Here is a 21,069-nt window from a genome sequence, read left to right as displayed (position 1 = left end):
TTTCAAAAATGTTAGAAAAAATGGTTTAATAGCTATTAATTTAATATGGGTAGTGTGTGGTTTTAACCATAAAACTAGATGGGATTGAACTTTGACAACCAGCTAAATCTTAGACCGAGATGACAGATGTCGGAGTTTGTTTCGTAAGAATTTTTGACTTTGGATCAAACACGAACACAGTCTGACACATGTTGTGGAGATATCCTCTGAGAGTTTACAGGAGACATGTGTGAGATTCATGTGTTGACATGAATCAGTTGTTGTAGGGTTTTCACATTTTTTAAACACACGTGTGATATTTTGTGCCGATGTTCGGCGTAGGGCAGAAAGTCATGAAGGAAAGTTTGGGGTTTTCCAGGATTGCTCTCTGAAGGGAAAAACTCATCAACTCTTTCTTACTTAACATCCGGAAGTAACACAGAGTGAGAAATGATCACAGAACATTAAGACCTCTACACACAATCCCACACCATTCAGTCATTCAGTTTCTCCTGTTTGTGTTGTAAAGACTCTTCAGAGTCATCACAGAGTGGTCATAAACATTTGAGGTTCTCTTTTTTTTGGTGTGTTGGCGTGCTCGGATATCTTAAATGGGTCAAATGACATGGCTAAATTAATATTATCGTTTGTTTTAGATTTAATTCAATGTGTATACATGATTTAAGGTGCAAAACGCTGTATTTTCCACATATCGTGCATGTTTGTTTCTCCTCCTTGCCCCGCCTCTCCGAAACGTGCAGATTTTTTACAAAGCTCATGCCTCTGAAAAGCAAGGTGTGGCATGATTGGTCGAATACTGCAAGCCTGTGACAGAAATGTAACGCCTCTTACCATATTCGGAACATCAGGTTCCAAAGCAATTGTGCTGACAGGTGATAAAATGTCATCGGTACTTCTTTTTATCAATTTAAACCCGAATCTGATGCGGAAAAGGAAGATAAATAAAGCCAATACATCAAATTTGCCACTGCGACTTGAGCAGAATGTAAAGGATTGGTAAGGTTTTATTAAAAGTATATTATGTTAAATAGTTAAAAACTATAGCTAACTGATTTACCTTTTATAAACGAAGTTATAAAGACTATAAACAAACCACCACATACATCATACAGAGTTTGTGTGAGATAGAAACAAGCTCGCTTTACAGCAGGGAATGGTAACATAATAAAAAACTTGAGTGCTTTAGCCCTTCTAGATCAACCAGTGTTACAACTGATTATTACGAGTGTCTTTTACGTGTCTACATTTGCAAATGCAACCATTCGATTGTCTCATCTTTTGGCAGGCCAAACAAAGAGTCGTCCTTTTCCCAACGAAACACGCAGCATCTCTGCGACATCGCTGTGGCGGTGACATACAATGAGATGTACAAGTACACCCACCTTACTTGCGTTTAGATTTGGGCGGTCTTAGTCAAATAATACCATGAACTGATATAGATTTGTGGGGATGTTGTTACACAAGGCCTTTCAGGCAGGTCTGGGTGAGCATTTGTTTTAAGATAGAATGCATCTTCTGTTACGACACTTTAATTTTTGCAATTTTACGTGTCTAATACAAGCATGGGCAACTTATAACACACCAAAGACACGTAATAACACGTGTTCGAGCCATATGGCATGATATAAATTATGTGTTTTTATTAAATGTATATTTTTTCTATTGTTGTCAGCTAAATTTTTTGTAATAAAATGAGAAATATGATTCGATTACTCAGATGATTTTTATGTTAAACAATTAAAATGATAAACAATTACCTGTTTAAAGATATAATCTGTAGCTTTTTTCAAAACAATAAAAAAATCGTTCTCGAGCAAGGATATACTATCTTTCCCTTATTCACCACAATACGCTTATAATGATGATTTATAATTTAAGCTTTCTGTAAAATGATGTTATTTGACTAGATCATGAAATGTACGTAAAGGAACCTGACATTTTATGGTTAAAACAGAGACGGCGATTACGTTACCGAATGAAGATGTAATGAAATTAAAATAAAATGTCTAATTAACAGTAACTTTTGTAACTCTCTGTTAATTTGTAAGCGCGTCTTTCTCATTCCAAGAGGAATATTTTAGAGAAGATCACAACCAGATGAATGCTAGCATGTTTTAGAATGTGATTTTATTAAGTATCCAGAATAAATACTTATGAATACAGTTTTATTCATTTCCTTAGATATGATATCACTAAATTCCTCATCGTCGCTGTCCTTCGGAAAACCTCGTACCACCAAATTCTTTTTGTTTTTAAGGAAATGGAAAAAAAAAAATTCAAATTATTGCTACTGTGTTGTCCAAGTTGAAAAGCACTTTTGAATTCTTTTTATTTATTGAATATTTGCTAAACCCAGTGACAAACATAAAGGGTGACTAATAATAATGATTTATGGCAAAAAAACACGAAATATGGAGATGCGAGGTAAGCGATACGCTTACAATTGTCATTTGGTTTGCTCTTAATATAATGTGAGGTGATGTTAGACCACATACGTTTGTTAATGAAGTGTTTGTCTGTGGTTTCTGATTCCAGCGTACGCTCAGATCCAGCCCCAGGCCCTGATCAAACAACAGCCTCAACAGTTTATCATTCATCCACAAGCCCCGCCCACTTCCAGAACCCATCCCCAATTACTACAGACCGCCTCCGTCCAGCCTCACCAACAAACAGGCTCATTGACCATCCAGAACACCACCCAGACCACCACCATAGCAGGGATCATTCCGGTTCTCCCCAAACCGGGGCTTTACACCCAGGGATCAACGCAAAGTCATCAAGCTACCATCTTCCATTCCACCATTAGCCATCATAGCATCGGTCAACATGGCTCTCACTCGGGCCTGGCGCACGCCAAAGCGCAACCGGTGCAGCTGACAGCCATCAACCTCCAGATCCAACCCACACAAAGCCAGGTAAAGAGATGTTAACTAGACACAGGGCACCTTTTCATATTTTATCGATGTGAGACGCGACTCATTATTCTGTCTCTCTGTTAAGGCTTCACGACTAGCTCAGGATGATAAGGATAAACCCACATCTCTGGTTTTAAGAGAGATGTGCCCACCGGTGCAAGTGCATCCGACTACAACATCCCAGGGCACGGACCCTCCAGAACAATCCAAAGCCGAAACTGCTAACGCTACGTCTCAAACGCAAGGTACAGTGAGAACAAAAATCACAAGAAAAAAGGAGAGTTTTATTAAAGGATTCGTAACCAATAATCGAGATATAAAAACGATCCAAAAAACAATTTAAGAATGTGAACTATGACAGAATTGCTTTTTTTGCGTGAACTATCCCTTCATGTGTCCAAAATCCCAGGCAGTTTAGGGAATAAAACAACCACAGGCATGCCAAATTACAAGCCTTCCCACTCCCACGTTGTAAACCGGATTTCTCTTCGTGTTTACGCTCCGCTGGGGAATAGGAAGATGTGGGAGGACCGAGGGCAGTGTGTGAATCCCATTAAACAAGGCCAGAACCGACAGGTCACGTGACTCTAGAGGTTCCATCCGTGCCCGGCTTGAAACAGCGTGGGCTGGGAGCTTAACTGGTAGATCACCTGCTTGGTATGCCCGACACATACTGTGTGACTCCCTCGTTGCCAAGTCACTGACTCAATAGTTGCTATTTCACCAACTGAGATTTAATAAAAAAGTGACTTTCTGATGCATAGAAATACTAACAAATGCTCCCTTATAATGGTGCATTTTGAGTCTTACACACAAACCTCCAGAGTCATGTGATCTACAAGTTGTCTGCTGCCAGCCTTGGGAAACATTGATCCGCCTTTCTGGCACAATGTGGAGGTTGCGTATGCGCGTGGGCGTGGGGCGCTACAAAAGGCGCAGAGCGCACGCTTCGAGCTGCGTGGAAGTGAACGCGTGGCGCAGGCTGGAAACGTTCACTGTCTGCAGCATCAGAGGCGGTGGGAATGAGACTTCCCTCGCGTTTTGAGACGGATCTGAAGCGCGCGCCTCGGGCAAATGACTTCCTATTGCGCATTGTGGGTAAGCCGTGTTTTGTGGAGTTTAGGTCATTCGGGGGTGTTTGGTATTTCGGCCGAATAGATGATATATTAAAACTTCAAAAGGGAGCTGATTTAACCGGGATCGCGGGTGAAAACGCGACGCGTGTGACGCGTACGCGACCGCTTACATGAAGTGTTTGTTGATAATTATAAAGTGTTCTGCGTTTATTTTAAGCGGTTTTGACAGCAACTTCATTCTAAGATGACGTTGTTCGACTTTTTAGGGTTGCTTTGGTTTATTTCTATAATAATGCAATTGTGTGTAATCAAATTGTATTTAAAGCGCTTTTAAATGTATCGATGTTATTTAAGCAATCCATGGGCACTTATTTCTCATGTTATTGGTGACCGCCCGTGTTTGTGCGAATGATGTTGTCGTGGTTGCTATGGTGATCATTCGGATGCTCTGTTTGCTTCCAGCCTCTGTGGAGACAGCGTGCGAACCCCCCGGACCGCAGGTGACCCCGGCCATGACCCCGGGAGCCTCGAGCGAGCCGCCGGCAGTCGTGACTGGAAGCGCGCCGCAAAACGGCGAGAACAAACCCCCTCAGGCCATAGTAAAGCCACATGTGCTGACACATGTCATCGAGGGCTTTGTTATCCAGGAGGGAGCCGAGCCGTTTCCAGTGAGTATACAGTCATGGTGATGTGAACCGGATGCAAATAAGTGTAGGTTACAGTTATACATATGGTGGTGGCACTGAGCATGGGTAACCGCCCCATGATGGATTCATTCTTTTCATTTTATATCATTACGTATTCACTCGTCAAGCATACTGAAGCAGATTTATTGTGGCTGTTCTGGTTTTATCATTGTATGTTAAGCAATGCTCAAGTTAACTGGTGTGTTGTCAGGTGGAGAGACCTCCTGTTCGGGCAGACAGCCCCAAGAAACCAGACACTCAGCTTCCCTCTGATCCGGAGAAAACCACCAGCAGTAATTCCTTCAGTGCCACAAACTCGGACACAGAGGAGACTGGACCACAAGGTGAAAACTGTGTTCAGTTCATTCAGAACATACTGGTGATATTGGTTTTGGGAGATGCACACTGGGAAAAGAAAGTTGTGAGGCTCAATAGGTTTTTAATAATTCTGCACCGTTCTAAAGATTATTTAAAAAGCCAATGCAACCCGGTAGAAATGAGCATGCGTCGTATAATGTTGTTTTGTTTCGTCAGACACAATAGCTCAGGAGGAGCCAGACGAGCCCAAGCTCACCTGTGAACTCTGCGGATGGGTCGATTTTGCCTACAAATTTAGGGGGTCAAAACGGTTCTGTTCCATGGTCTGTGCTAAAAGGTAAAGCGACAATAGATTCATGTTTGTTTACCATTACATACCTGGGAAATCATAATGGAGTTATTTAAGACATTTCTTTACATGGTTCGTCTTTTTAAATGAGCGTACCAGCGTTCCAAGCGCTCCCAAAGTTATAATTCATATCCTTAATCAGGTACAATGTTGGTTGCACAAAGCGGATTGGTCTGTTCCACCCAGACAGAACTAAAACAGCCAATCGGTGGAGGAGGAGATCTCACAGTCACAGAGGCAGGGAGGCCAAAAAACAGGTGAACTTTACATTTTGACAATTGTGGCTGATTTCAGCACTTCGTTTCATCGATATGTAAATATAATTTTTCATTTATTATAAATAACACCAAGTTTTGTTTTCTCTCCAGAGGCTCTCTGTGTCTCAGCAATCTCAGGGCGAATCTGTGTCCTCGCCACTTCAATCTCAGCCCAGTCAAGGAGAGTCCAGTCCCTGTTCGGATATCTCCAGCTATGAGGAAGCAACGTCACCGCTATCAGCAGCCAGTTCTGGACCAATCGGCTCTCAGGGTGGGGTCGTCGCTAATGATCCCGAGGAACTTCCTCTCCTCCGTCAGCACTTCCTGCCGTGTGACCCCACCAAATGGAATGTGCAGGAGGTGTTTGAGTTTATCCGCTCTTTGCCCGGTAAGTGTTCATTTGGATAGGAAAATCTCGTATTTATTTGTCCATCAATTAGCATCCCTAAGGCGGAGATCTTAGCAGCTGTCCAGAACACCCTAGCAACCACTTGATCATCACAACTGCTATAATGCCACGCATATTCCTTCTTTTAGACTTTGATGCTAACATTTAAGTTTGACTTAACATTTGGCATGACGGAAAATCATGTTTATTTAAAAATGGCTTTTGTTTATCCCCATATAAAAAACAGACATTTATCGCCGTTGTATTTGTCCATTTGATCTTTAGATAGATTATGTTTTGTCAGTCTCTACTGTTCCAAGGTTAAAGTCTCTTTATTGTTACGATCATAACAGGTTGCCAGGAGATTGCAGATGAGTTTCGTTCTCAGGAGATCGACGGACAGGCCATGCTGCTATTGAAGGAAGACCACCTAATGAGTGCCATGAATATTAAATTGGGACCCGCCCTGAAGATCTTCGCCCGCATTAACATGCTAAAAGATTCCTAGTCTAAACTTGACACCCCAACTGCACTACAACATTTTTTAAATATACTGTATATAAATAAATATATCTTTGTGAAGTGTAAACCTGCACTTCTTCGTCACAAGAACTGAAGTGAATTCAGGCAGAAAATGACTCGCCTACCTATGAAGAATCGCACAAATGATTTATACCAAATGGATGGATCGTAAATTGATTAAAAAAAAAGATGGATCAGAGATTTGTGGCTTACCTGGTGATCATAAATATTTGGGTATTGAAGATCAAACGCGGCCGATGCCCGAGCAGAACCATGATGTGGGTTCATAATCCCACATTCTGTAACAGATACTGTATATCTGAGCTGTACATTATTTTTTATTGTTTTCAGGTATGACTTTTATTCTCACGTCTTATTGTACATGGCAGATGCTTTTGTATAAATGTTGAAGTAAATTATTCTTACCTTTGTGTGTGAGTATTTGTTACAGGGTTGTAATCGCAGCAAATCGGTGCTATTTATCTGTCACGGTTGCTTTCAGAAGACTTGAATAATAGAAGCACAGAAACATTATTCAGTTTTGAACCTGAAAAAGGATACCAACAGTACGGAAACGTTCCTGTCACAGCATCTCATGCTGTGTGTCAGTACAGACATGCTCCATCCATCTTAACCTGGTCCTGAGATGCACATGAGATTGTATTTAACTTGAACATTGAGAATGATGCTTGGTTGTTTTTAATCGTGCTGGGATTTGTCATTGTATGTTGATAGGATTGTGATGTGTTTTTGTTTAGTACAATGCTTTGTGAAATGCCTGTATTTATCAGATGAATCAAATTTGTAATATAACATTTTTTAATGAAGGATTTACTGTATGTGTCTATGCATTTTTTTCTACTCTTGACAGAGTAGATTGTAATCTATTATAACATCTTACTTGATCATTTTAGTATGATGTATGACGTAGAAAATCACATTAAGACGGGCATGTTCGACTGGTTAACAACCAGAATATGTGAATTTCTATCAATTCAATATATATTTATTGTTTAAAAACGAAATCTAATTCCACGAATAACTATATGACTCTAAATATTTAAACGGTAAAATGTACATAATTATGTCCAGAAACATTTTGGTCACTTTTCATCGAATGTGTTGTAGTAAAATAAACCACCACAAGGTGGCACAAATGCATCTAGGCAAAAAACACTGCAAAGTGTTATAACATTCAAATAAATAACATTTCTACATTTTTATTTAAACAAAAAAAACATACTAAAATACATTTAATATGCGTATTCGGCTTCGTGTGACAATGCGCAGACCGATTAGTCCATGACGTCGTCGTACCGCGAGAGAAATATTATAAACTGGTAAAAAGCTATGCTTTCCAACTCTCGCGATACTTGACACTCGAACTGCGCAAGCATTCCTCTCTCTCTTTCCCTGGATGCTTATCTCAGCTCCAAATATGGTTAGCTTTACAACTCTTTCGTCAAACTATTTTCAGCGTTTAAAACGACTTTTTTGAGCGAACTCGAGGATCATACAACGAAATGTTGATTTTAATGAAAATCGGGGGCGGGGGAAGTGCATTCATTTGTGAATGTCCAGACCTGAGGGGGGAGGAGATCTTGCTCGCTGCTGGACAAAGAATCTCACTTTATAAACTTTCCAAGTCCCGCCTCCTGCCCATTGAAACCCGCTCCCATTGGTCAGCGCGTTGATGCGCTTTTATTCCATTGGCTGTTTAGGATGTCCGTTTTCGTTGTTTCGAGCAGCTGAACTTCACTGAAGCCCATCGGCTCTTCTCGATGTGCTTTATTGAAAAACGATCAAACTTGGGATGGCACCCACGACGGTAAGGGTTTTTCCTTTAAATGCATTTCTTTATCATGAAAATCAGAAAAGACAGAGAAATGTCTACATAACACGAGTGCAAAGGAACAAAAGAAAGTATTAACAAGTTCGCAGGATGCAGATTGTGTGAATTGTACTAGGAGTTGATGCTAGTGTTGTTTTTAAATAGCTAAAGGCAACTGTCTTTGCGAGCATAAAAGCAACTAGCACACTAATATTACTTTCTTGGCGAAAAATCGCATTTTTACTGACATTGTTGAAAGTTTGTCTATCTCGTGAGCTGCCTACCTAGTCAACATCTTGAGGGATCACTCAGTTTACCTGAGTTAAGGTGATGCCCTAAAATAATGTGCTTGTATTGAAGACCTAAAACGCACTCAACTTTGAATGTTGAATTGCTCATATTAATGCTTCATATACAGTATACTATACTTTAAAATATGTTGTCCAACAAAAAAATACTATACTATTATTTTATAATTGTACACTTTTATAATGTATACTCTGTAGTGTGTAGTAGTAAGAGTAGTTAATTGATAATTAAGCTGAAGTGTACTTTAATATTAAGTATGGTAGGGTTTAAAGCACTACAGTATCTAGGAATTTTACTGCAGTAGTTTACTACAGTTAAATAGAATATATTACTACAGTACTGTTTTTCATGTGGTTTTATATAAATGTTTTTAGGAGATAAGTGTTGTTTTGACCCAGAGAGCCGTCCAGATGTTGGCTGATTTGTAAGCGGTAAATAAAGCGAAATGCATGTGTCATCTACTTTTTTGCATAATACTTTATGAAGTCTGTGCTTGGATGTATTATTACTGTAAGTGGGCAGAGCAGTTAGCATCAACAGGTTATTGACATGCGACCATCTGTTTTGTAGTTTACAAGCAGCTTGAGGATTAAATGAATTATCCTCCGACATGTCGGTGAGCTTGGACTTCAAGATGCTTCAGTTTAGCTCCGGGGAGAAATGTGAGAGGCATTTGCGCCGATGTTTAATGCTGCAGCACCCTTTAATTCAGAAAGGCACGGCAACATTAAAGAGGAAATTCCAAATTAGCCAACCATGAAGAACACCATGGGATAATCCAGAAGTGTGCTTGAAAGCAAGAACCAAAGCCTTGGTTTGAAGATCAGAAGTCATTTTCTTACCATTTAGTCTGATTTATAAAGAATACTTTACAATCTTGGAGACTTGGACGTCTTTTGTAATGTATTTTTATTAACTTGATCGGTTTTTGTAAAAATACTGAATCTTCTCTATTTGGATTTTATGAAGGTAAAATAAGGTTGTGAAATTAGCACGTCTATAAAGTGTGGCTTTGCATTGGAACACGGATTAAATGAGCAATGTTTGTCTGGCTAAACCACAGACCATGAAAGCACGTGTGCATACTGAACTCAGGCGTGTAGCGTGCACTTCCCATCAATGCAAAATACTTCAAAAGAAACAACATTACACGGGTAATAAAAGAACAGGTTGCCCTAAAGTTTGCACCAAAAAACAGACGCAGGTCACCCAAAATTGAAGGGGACAGGTCACCCAGAAAATTAAAATTCTGTCTTCATTTACTCACCAAAAAAAATCTGTTTTGACGAACACAGAGGAAGATATTTGGAAGAATGCTTATAACCAAACAGTTTTGGTAGTAGGAACATTTTAAATGGGTTCTGTTCAACACAAAATAACATATTTTGAAGAATGTAGGAACGCAAACAGTTCTGGGGCACTTTTTACTACCATTCTCAATTTTCCTACTATGGTAGTCAATGGGGTCCCAAGAAGCAGTTGGTTACAAGCATTATTCCAGATATCTTTCTCTTGTGTTCATCAGAACAAAGAAATTCACACAGATTTGGAACAACTCGAGTAAACTGAATTTTCAGTTTTGGGTGAACTGTTTCTTTTTACAGCTGTGTTAGTATGAGAAGTCTTGACGTGGAAGCTAGACGTCCAAGTTCTGTGTAGCCCAGATTTCATCTGGATCTCAGCAGGTCGTCTCTGAGTATGTTATGTAACAGTTCGGTCCTCATGGCTTCATGAAGTGGAAACTTTGGCTGACCACACAGATCTCTCGACATGATCTACAAGAACCATTTAAAAGCAAAGTGGGGTCAGACTGAAGAGATCTTGGTTTAGTCTCGTGAGATTACTCTTTACAGCTCTGGGTCAAAGCGTTGGTGTTGTGCACAGATGTATGGGAAAGTGAAATCTGATGCTTTTCATGCACAATTACGGCGTGTTTAGAAGCGAGCGCTTTGGAAAGGAATTTCAGTCTGACCCTGCCGACAACAAGCCACTCTTTCAGGCTGTCTTTCAATAGGCAGCGCTTCCAAATATGCCACATTAGCTTTGATTTTAACTTGTGACTCATATGAATAAAATGACAAAAATAAAATCTGTGCTGAGATGTGTTCTGCTTTCTTGTAAACTGCTGTGTGTGTGAAATGCAAGCAGATATGAGCACATTTTGCTGTGTGGATGAGTGTTTGGGTTGGGAACACAAAGACCCCCTTTCTCTTCCCTTACGCAAAGAAAATATATAAACTGTCCATACAAAACAGAACTTTTGCTTATGGTTCTCCCATGTGGTTGATAATCACAATTGTCTTTTTATCAGTTTCGTAAATACTGTCGCTGTATAAGCTTCCAAGTGGGCATCGCAATACAACTGAAATTGTTGACTAAGCAGAAACCGCTGTTACATCATGTCACTTCATAAACTGTACTAAAGCACTCTTTTTGCTCCCGTGGGGGATACTACTGGGCTATACTAAAGCCCGATTTTTACTTCTGCGTCGGACCTTCGCCGTAGGCTTTCATTTATACTTCTACGTCGTTGTTCGCGTCGACAGGCAATGACCACTAGGCGTCAGTGTCCACGCGCACGTTACTTGTGTTACCAAGACAAGAGTCGAAGAAGAAGCAGTTCGTCTGAGAAGCATTAGCAGTGATAGCGACAAGTTAACAGTCACTTTTGTTGCAGATTTGAGATTTTAAATACAAAAGCACAAATAATTTACTTGGATAATTCATACGTAAATTGGTTTGAGTAAGCATGACTCTATCGCAGAGTTTTTTTTACCTGAGGGAGGGGTTTAAACAGACCAATCACAGCGCTTGCGGTCTGCGTATAGGGTCCGCGTTAAGTTGAGACGTTGTTACATTTTTGGAGTGGTGCGCATAAGGCTACTGCATAGGTCCAACGTAGAACCATAAATTGGGCCTTATAGCTCAAACTAGATTCTGAGGTAGCAGCTGGTTGTTAGCCGTAAGCGCATAGTGTGCTAGCTACATAGCAGCTTACGTGCTAATGTTAGAATCATTTTAGAGAGATTTCAGGTGAAACTTTGTTGCTTTAAACATTTGAAATATTTCACTTAACAGAATTATTAATTTGTGGCAAAACGTTTCCTTCAAATATAGTTAACTTTATGCAAACTAGGTTGTACAGAGTGAGTGATTTCAGGTGTGATCTTTAGCAGTTTTGTGCTTTTGTTGTTCTATGCTGTACGAAAAAGACAAATATAAAAGATTTGATGGAACAGTGAGCTTTTTTGGAAGATGTTGCTTGACTGACTACTTTCCAAACTGTTTATTCGCTTTATTTATGCGACAGTGTTGATCTGGTTTCACCTTTTTATCTTAAATACCAACTACAAACCAAATGTTGGACAGGTAATCCGTTTGTGATACTGTGATATAATAACGGAACCAAAATATTTTATATATTTTCTTCTATCTTTTAGTTGTTAAAATGTTATATATAACATTAAAATTTTAAGAGACAGATAACCTTAAATTAAAATCGACATTATAATTTTTTTAAACACAGTTCAGAGTCAGGCGTGAGTTATCATGTTGTACACTTTGAAGATCTTCTCAATAAGAGAAAACTAAAAGAATAAACAACAAACAAATACATTTTATTTTAATTATCTAACCACAACCTAGGGCAAACAGTTTCAATGCTGCACAGTTTACAATGTTTTAGTGACTTTTTATACGGCAAGTTGGCAACCAACAGTCTCGATATACGACGTGCGGGACAAGGGGTGAAAATTCTGTGCGGTACAATGCAAATCGGGACGGGTACCCTACTTTTGTCCGTGTTTGTGAGCCTTAGTTTGCTCCTGGACAGAGAAAGTAATTGAATAAAATGTCATTTTAGTACAGTATTGTCTAATATTGTCTATAGCGATCATTTTGCAGACCTGTTTGCTCAGTGTTTTGTTGTGCGTTTTGTGTGCAGGAGTCCAGACTGAATGTGGAGGATTTGAGTAAAAAAGAGCTTCTGTTGCTCCTCAGTGTTCTGGAAGGAGAGCTGGAGGCTCGAGACTTTGTCATACAGACACTTAGGGTTTGTACTTTATTTCTTTATAATAAAGCTTTTTTATATTTAAGATGTAAGATCCTGCAATGTATTTGAATATGTTCTACACTGTCAAATGACACGGGTATATTGCTGGCGTGTGTAATCTTACATAGAAGATCAGTGATTTCTAAACAATGTCCATTTTCAACACGATAAATGCGTAACCTCAATAGTTGTCTATTGACCTTCAGTAGTTCACTTTTGAGAAGGTTTAACACTTCACATAGCACGCTAGATACCCAAGAGAGACATTATAACCGAAAACACTCAATGAAATCCAGATGTATGTCTGGCTTATAGTTCAATTGGGCACGCTAGCATCTTAAACTTCATAACTATAAAAGCTCAGTTTGTTAAGAGCTATAAATTGATAAGGAACTCTTTTCGAGTCTTTATGTTAAAATTTTGCTGTTTGTTAGTTGGTTTGACATGCAACAAACATCCAAACATTGCAGTTTTCAGAAAAGTCACGAAAAATCGAATCCTAGTGATAAACACGTAAATAAAATGCCAAATCGACAGGTTGTTTACCATCCCAATTGAAAGCAGAATAAACAGAGCTTTTGTGAAATACACAACCAAAACTTCCTGTTTGAACTTTAGCATCCTGCGGTTTACTACATTCCGAACTCAATTGCTTTCTTACATCCAGCAGGCTGTAGTTACACGAGACTGGACTTTATTTTTCGCCAGGCCCTTTTCTCTTCAACGTTTCATTTTTTATTTCTTTAGAGCGTTTATCTATTTTGGGTCTCATCTCACACTCCTAGGTAGCATTAAGCTAACAGGCTGTTCCACAAATGAGATGAAACATCTTTTATCATCATTCCCTTTTTTAATCATGGACTATGATAATACCACGGTATACTTTGATGGACCTGGGAAAACCTAACGTATATGGTTATCATGCCAAAACCACAAAACCGGTTAAGAAAACTTCCAGATAAATTTGACAACCAATAAAATAAAAAACATTTTAAATAAAAAATAAAGCCTTGACATTTTGGGACTATATACGGTAAGTGCACACAAACAGTTTTTAGGTTTTATTTCGGCGTGGTTTGTTCATCATGTTGGTCTGGTGGGAAATCTCAGCATCTCCACACTCAGATTATGTGTTTAGTGATAAACCTTTTTGTCTGAACAGATATTATCTCTGCATTCCTGTTTTTGAAAGCATTGGGCAGAGGCTTTGTGTGCAACACAAGTCGAAGTAATTTAAGTCACTACTTAAGTAGATGGCGTATTGAACCCGACTGCATGTTTCTGTAGGTCTGTGTGGTTTTTGAGGGCAGTGTTCAGGCATGCTGGGATAACAATCTCTGTCACTCATTGCCCGCTTTGAACGAGGTCATTAAGACATGACTTTAGTCTCCCTCTCTCGCTCTCTCCAGTCTGTCTTTATAAAAAAATGTTGTGTTCCAATCCTGTTTGTTATTGGGCACGCTAATGTTTATCAGACATCAAACCCTGTCTATTATTTTGGTGCTTTCGAAAAACTGAAGTGGATCTAATGGAGATTTGCTCAAATAATTGTTCCCATACTCAATGCCCCTCAGCAGGTATTGACATTTGAGGGAAAACTTAAAGTTTTATTGTTTCATGACTAACAAGTTAATAGACTCCATGGCCGTCAAGAATGCTTTCAGCTTAGCAAGTGAAGTGCTGTACAAGAGAGAAAAGTAACTACATGCGTTTTGTTCTTGTTTGAAATGAAAGAAGACGGGATGTGGATGAGTTTGAAAGTGCAGGTGACTCAGTGAAGACAATGTCAGGTCATCTCGCTCTTAGACACACATTGATGTTGCTTTAAGGCACCAGTCTGGCTGACTTATTTTAAGCCATTAGTAGGGTTAATTTTCCCATGACCCCCCATAATTGCTCGGGCTTTTATCCTAAACACACAGAGACACAGGTCTGAGGACATCTCGCAGACTTCCATTGTTTTCGTACCAGGCTAAGAACGTTTAAACCCCGTCCTCCGTCAGATTTGTCTCATAGCTGATATACGTTTAGGGAGCTCATGAAGAGTTCAAATCCAGTCTGTGTCATGCCTTGATACAACTTTCATCTTTCCATAAAATATAAATCTGAAATCCTTTAAACAATACAGAAGGAAAGTGTTTATTTGACTCATTATGTGAGAGTTTCTTGATGGTTATCCTCAAGTTGTGTAGTTCAGAAACGCCTTTCCTTATTTCCCTCACAGGATGTATTTTAGAACAGGGAACTTAAGTTTAGTCATTTCCAGTTTATCATGTGTTGCGACGACTAGAAAACTTAATGTCGTGCCAAAAATTCGTGTAAAACCATTTTGACAGATCTAAGCTGTTGAGTGTTTAAAGCTGTGTGTCGTGACACGTGTGAGTTCTTCTCTTTTTTTACTTGCTCCCTTAAAGGAAAATTGATGTTACACACATGTTGTTACATTAAAATAAAGTCTTTACAGATTCATGAAATCAAAGTTGCTTAGATTGTTAAGATTTCACACGTCATGTCTGTTATTCTCCTGGGTTTCTGTAATGAACTTTAGTAGGAAAATGCGTTTCAGCCGCCCACCTCTGACTCCCACTTATACAAAAACACATCTCCTCTCTCCCGCCTCACCCCTTCTGCTTCAGAGACTCACTGTTTATCTGTTCTAGCGTCAGTGTCACGTGGTTATAAAGAGTAAAAGTTTCTGTCCTGTGCTCATTTGTCACATTCATCATGGCTGATGTGTGTGTGTTTTTAAAAAATGTGAACGGTGACTACATTTGTCCCCAGTCCTCATCTGCTTTTATTATCATTTTAATAATACGATGCTTTAATCCACTTTTGTTTTACATGAAATAAATGACACGAAATTCATTTTAATTTGTGAGAGAGATGGAGATGCTTGACAGTCAGATGACCAGATAGGCTGTTTTATGTTGTTGGAGTGGATGTGCATTAAAACTCATATTACCGAACTCGCTCATGCATTTACTGCAGCATATAGACATGCGTGTTATGGCATGAACGTGTTAGAGCAGATTTTTGAGTATTTGAAGCGCACCAATCTGAACTCACTGAACCCCATCTGACGTCTACGCTTGAAAATCTTGTGATCATTTGCTCACCCTCCAGTTTTTACAAACCTGTATTCATTTCTTTGTTGTTCTGAACACAGAGAAATATATTTGAAAGAATGCTTGTAACCAAACGCTTCTCATTGACTACCATAGTAGGAAAAGTGACGATGGCACACAAATTAAGATATATTAACGAAAGTTTGTGTAGCAAGCGATTTTGGGTCACCATTGACTCCCATAGTGGGAGTCAATGGTGACCCAAAATCCGAATCGTTTTCATAATTTCACTTTAGTCGACTGCATAAGCTATCAGAAACTCTCGCCAATACAATGTTCGGTTGGCCTTGTTTCCTGTCAGGTCAATTGGGTTTGTTTGGATCAGAGTTATTTCAGATGAATGTATTCAGTTACTCCAGCTGGAAGATTTTTTGGTGTCCAGTTCCCTCCATGGACCCTCTCTCGACTGTAATGATCGTTTCGACCGTCTGTGGGCCCCGTATTTAAAACAACAAACAGCAGAAACTGAGCAGAGACACATATATACTTGAAGCCTTAGAGAATGGTTTATGTTGCTTTTGGCAGGGTCATATGATCTGTAACATCACATTTCCTGTTTAGAAAGCAAGTGTGTGAGAGAGAGAGAGAGAGAGAGAGAGAGAGGACAGATCACTGAATAAGGATTGTAGGAGGTATGGTTTTAAATCAAACTTGCAAAACTCCTAATACCATAATACAGTATTTTGTGAAATCAGTAAAAGTTTTGAAATATATAAACCATCACAAATATCTTTAGACCTTTTGGGTCATCTGTTAATGCGTTCATAGTTGTGATGTGACAAGCATTTCAGACCAGCTTAGTTTTCAGACTCAAAGTTACAATGCGTTTACATTGAACCTTTTTATTTAAAACATCAATGACAATGTGATTTTTCATGTTGTATCCTCTTTAAACATACATTTGTATGAGCGAACATCCAACCAAAACAGTTCCATGAATCCATCTGTCATTTTCACAGGCCCAGAACAGAGACTCTTACATGTGGGAGCGTTATGGAAAATACAGCCTGAGCGATCCCTTCCTGGCGCTGCAGAGGGACGGCGAGGTCCTCCAGGACTCAGGTCGAGGCAGTGGGGACGGAGGGAGTTCCTCACAGAGACGCCAGGGCATCTGTGGGGCGGCGGCGGCTCGCGCGGACCCTCTGGCGGTCCTGAAGCTGGTGGTGGGACACTGCAGAAGGATGCAGGAGAAGATGCTGAAGCAGCTGGCAGCTGCAGAGTCCAGACACAGGAGGGTGAGTTTATTTGATCAAAGATGAAGATCCAATTCTAGAGCGTCTGTCAAAAAAAAGATTCTACAGAATTATGAATGTTATTTATATATACCAATACAGCTGCATTCATTAGAATGTGCCTCTAAAATATGATACGGAGGCTTAACCCCTCTGATTCTAAACTTATATTTCAATAGAATGTGTCACAGTATATAGCAGGTCAAGGGGAGATTACAGATTTGAAGGCTAATACTGTCTCACCATGTGATTCTGTCTCCCCGTGTGGTGGTGTCAGATCATTGCAGATCTGGAGGAGGAGAAGAGAAAGCATGCTGAAGATGCTGCAGAAGGAGATGATGTCACGTACATTCTTGAGAAGGAGAGAGAGCGCCTTCTACAGCAGGTATGAAGTAGTTCATGTTTTTAGGAAAATGTTCAGATTTCTGTCACATGTCTTTTTGTATTAATTTAAACAAATTTATATATTATATATTTATTTATTATTTATATATGAACAATACTTTATAGGGATTAGGGATGCAACGATTATAGATTTTGTTTGTACAATTATAGTCTAAGGAATAATCACGGTTGCGCGACAATTATTATGTATTCATTAATTTTTACATTTTTACCGGCCCTGAGAAATTTGCCCTCCAAACAAATTTATAAATAATATTAAAAACAATAAAAGTTTAGTTATTATTTTTTTTACCTGTGCAATCTTAATAAATAAGCTTGTAATACTATAAAACAAGCCTAACTCTAATAATAATAGTCAATCAATTACTAATAAAATTTGAAGAAATTATCAAATTATGATCAATAGCACAAACAAATGTTTTTCAAGTGTCTCAGGTTGGTTTCAAGTGTCTGTGGTAATAAGGTACAGAAAGTAAATTAAAGGAGTCAAATTTAAAATAACCCTTCATAGCCTTCCCAGTTCAATGAAATATAGATCAAACCATATTAAAGTTGATCCGTCAGGAGCAGCGAGTGTGTTTCGTTTTTTGATAAGCATTAAAACAGATCTATTTATTATGCTGCTGTCCCTTCAAGAGCTAGCTCACACGGATCACATGCTTTTTGTTTCCGTAGCGTTTTCGTTTACAGCAAACTACAATGGATTTATCAACATGATATCGAGCCTATTCGCTAAATAATAACTTAAAAATAAGTTCAATTGGTTCAACTTGCCTCAGGAGTAGACTTTAAATTTGAGCTTGCGCTTACAGAATGTACTGTGAGCTATCCTCGACGCGTGGCACTTCTTGTCCGGTGTGCGACTAACTTACATGCCGCTTTGTTTGTTTACGTTGCACTGAAAGACCAACTAACATAGAGAATGTTCGAAAAAATAATAGATGTTACCTTTGCCAAGGTTCATCTGGTGGAATTATTTTATGAAAGGGATTTTTAGGTCATTTGACCCATCTCATACCTCTGAGCAATAGTTATGATAAGGCCAGATTCACATTTTGCGTCTTTTCCGCGTGCATATCGAGATGGAAATAGTTGTACTTTTGTAGTTTTAGACCTGAAATGTGAATCAGGCCTAATAGGATAAAGAAAGGAGGATGCTTATGACATGTCTCCAAGTCATAGTTTGTCATTTAACTACCGCAATGTGGATTTATATTGAGGTATTATCGTACAGTGAGATTTGGATATTGTTACATATCTAATATTTTATGATTCATGTTGAATTTGATGTTTTAAAATATGTTTTATTTGAAGATTTATGTATGAAGGAAATGAATGCTACCACATGCGTATTATTATCCCACTGATTTTAGAGAGTATCAAAACCACAGTTGTATTTATCTTTGACAAGAGATTGTGTTCGAAGCAAAAGTTTATTTAATAATAAAAAAAAAAATGCTAAAGGAAAGGATTTTTACACCGTCCCAACTCATAAAAACGTACAAACAGAATATAGTTTTCAAGTGACTGACCACACAAGCTTATTCGACCATTTTCAGGTGCTTGATTCATTTTTTTATTTCTGCTTAGTTGGAGTTCGAGAAGGCAAAGACGTCTCGTATCGAGAGGGAGAAAAAACGGCTCCACGATCAGTTAGAAGACCAGCGTGTCCAGCAGAAACATCTCATGACGGCTCTGAGTCGAGAATGCAAACGCTCCGGCTCCCGCGCCCACGAGGAGTCCCAGCGCGCCACCGAGCTCTGCCACCGCCTGGAGCGGGAACGATCGGCCAGTCAGGCCCTGAAGGCGGAGCTGGAGGAGGAGAAGAAGCGGGCTATGCAAATGGAGGCGAGGAGGGAGGAGCTATTGGCTGAATTTGACACGGAGCGAGAGCAGCTCGGCCTGAGGTTACGGAAGGAGGAGGCGCGCTGCAGGGAGCTGCAGGAGGAGAGGGAGAGATTGAGGAGACACATGAGCGCTGTCAAGATGAACGGACATCATGTTCCTACAGAGGAAGATGTCCGAGTCGATGTTCTAGAAAATCAATCATCGAGTAGCACACAGCACACATTGACCAATGGGAGCTCGCCGTCCGATCCTCAAGCCCACAGCCCTTCCGGCAGCGACACCGAGTGTTCCCTTCAAAGTACGATATTGACACAATCACCAGACATGTCTAGTCTACAAGCTGTGTATCAAGCCGGCATCCACCAGCGCTTCCACGCAGCACGTCACAAGTTCCAAGGCACCTTCGATGAAGACATCCCCGCCTCTCCTCCACCCTGCGACGCCAATGCGATATCTCCGACAGACGGCGTCTCTTCTAAACACGCGGCACGCAATACAGTCACCCAAGCCCTGAATCGCTTCGGCGCTCAGCAGGGTTCCAGCAAACCCACGGCACCCAACACTTCCCCTTTCGGCACGGATTACCGTACGCTGTCCCAATCCGGCGTAACGTCTCCGACCATCAGGTCTCCCACCATTCCCAGAGCAGAAAGAGGGACCCCGCCTCCAATCCCCCCCAAGAAGCCTGGCCTCGCCGAGACTCCGCCCTCTCCGGCCTCTCATCGAGCCGCTCGCCTGGCACAAATGACGCCCGGTTGCGGTCGTAGCAGCAGTCACGAGAACAGCAAGGAACCAGACTTTGTGTTGTCATCTAGTGGCTAGCAAGATTGTCATGAATGTGACGGCTATGAACTTGTCCAACACTGTTGATCATTTTTTTATCGTTTTTTCAGAAGATTCTAAATATATATTTTTACAGTATTATATCTCACGGGTGTATGCATGGTATTTTGCAATATATTATCAGATGCATGTTGATTATGTGCATGAATTTTAACATATTACACGTTACGAACTTGACCACACCCTTCATGAAAAATCACGTTTTTATCACAAAAAAAACACGAATGACTGGTACCAGTTTTCATGAATAGATTAACATATTTCTGGCCAATATTTGTTTATACATGATTATGTATACTTCACCCAGTCTAGTTTATACACTGTACTGTATATTTAACAGATTGCATGTGCAAACAATCATTTTTTGGTATATCTAAAGGTGTTGAAGATTTAGCCTTAATATTCACTTACTCTGAAACATGTTTTATTACACATTCTCGTCTGTGTGTATCTCTTGCTGAATATAATTGCACAATATTATGCTTTTAAGTTATTGCCTATCTGTGCTGCCTTAAACCGGCCAGCAGGGGGCATCGGGTGGTAAAGTGACCGTAACATCATTCTCAGAATACCATCCCACCACCCTCTGCATACTTCCCACTATACCCTGTACACTGCCTACTACATAAAAAATAAAGACACATAAGTTGATTTTACTGTAGAGAGGTCCTTATTCAAAACATTTTCACCGACCAATCAAAATCAAGTATTCAAGAGAGATGAATGTAAGTAGTCTGTCATGTAAAGCGTGTGAAAAATGTGTGTGCATCACAGTCACCCATGTGAGACTAACAGGAGCGGGATCACAGTTTAACCAGCCAGGAGCCTCTCCCTAAATCCTCTCTTTATGTGCATGTACGTGTGTGAGTGTGTGTGGCCCGGGAAACACGGAGGCAAACACGCATGAAGTATGT

The 21,069-nt window shown here is 39.8% G+C and overlaps 2 protein-coding genes across 7 annotated transcripts in view; both read left to right on the top strand.

The window, feature by feature from the left end:
- phc2b (polyhomeotic homolog 2b (Drosophila)) overlaps window positions 1-7,350 on the top strand; it is a 31,512-nt gene extending 24,162 nt beyond the window's left edge. For all 6 annotated transcript variants that reach the window (XM_056751415.1, XM_056751414.1, XM_056751413.1 and 3 more), the window contains 8 exons: window positions 2,536-2,915; window positions 3,001-3,160; window positions 4,454-4,659; window positions 4,889-5,021; window positions 5,212-5,332; window positions 5,487-5,601; window positions 5,713-5,989; window positions 6,343-7,350. In XM_056751415.1, coding sequence (XP_056607393.1) covers window positions 2,536-2,915; window positions 3,001-3,160; window positions 4,454-4,659; window positions 4,889-5,021; window positions 5,212-5,332; window positions 5,487-5,601; window positions 5,713-5,989; window positions 6,343-6,497 — 1,547 coding nt within the window. In that variant the 3' untranslated portion in view covers window positions 6,498-7,350. The remainder of the gene's footprint in view (window positions 1-2,535; window positions 2,916-3,000; window positions 3,161-4,453; window positions 4,660-4,888; window positions 5,022-5,211; window positions 5,333-5,486; window positions 5,602-5,712; window positions 5,990-6,342) is intronic.
- Window positions 7,351-8,245: 895 nt separating this feature from the next.
- cttnbp2nla (CTTNBP2 N-terminal like a) lies at window positions 8,246-20,806 on the top strand. The gene is made up of 5 exons (XM_056751416.1): window positions 8,246-8,339; window positions 12,595-12,702; window positions 16,787-17,062; window positions 17,337-17,444; window positions 19,055-20,806. The coding sequence occupies exons 1-5, from the start codon at window positions 8,325-8,327 to the stop codon at window positions 20,132-20,134; spliced, it is 1,587 nt and encodes a 528-aa protein (XP_056607394.1). The 5' UTR covers window positions 8,246-8,324; the 3' UTR covers window positions 20,135-20,806.
- Window positions 20,807-21,069: the final 263 nt, after the last annotated feature.

This window comes from Triplophysa dalaica, chromosome 6 (genome assembly GCF_015846415.1).
Source record: "Triplophysa dalaica isolate WHDGS20190420 chromosome 6, ASM1584641v1, whole genome shotgun sequence".
Lineage (NCBI taxonomy): Eukaryota > Metazoa > Chordata > Actinopteri > Cypriniformes > Nemacheilidae > Triplophysa > Triplophysa dalaica.
This window is presented reverse-complemented; position numbering and strand designations above follow the sequence as displayed.

Bases quoted from the DNA above. Each gene is read 5' to 3' on its own strand.
- cttnbp2nla (XM_056751416.1), top strand. The intron at 12,703-16,786 runs GTTTGTACTTTA...TCATTTTCACAG, and splicing joins TTGTCATACAGACACTTAGG to GCCCAGAACAGAGACTCTTA. The intron at 17,445-19,054 runs GTATGAAGTAGT...ATTTCTGCTTAG, and splicing joins GAGAGCGCCTTCTACAGCAG to TTGGAGTTCGAGAAGGCAAA.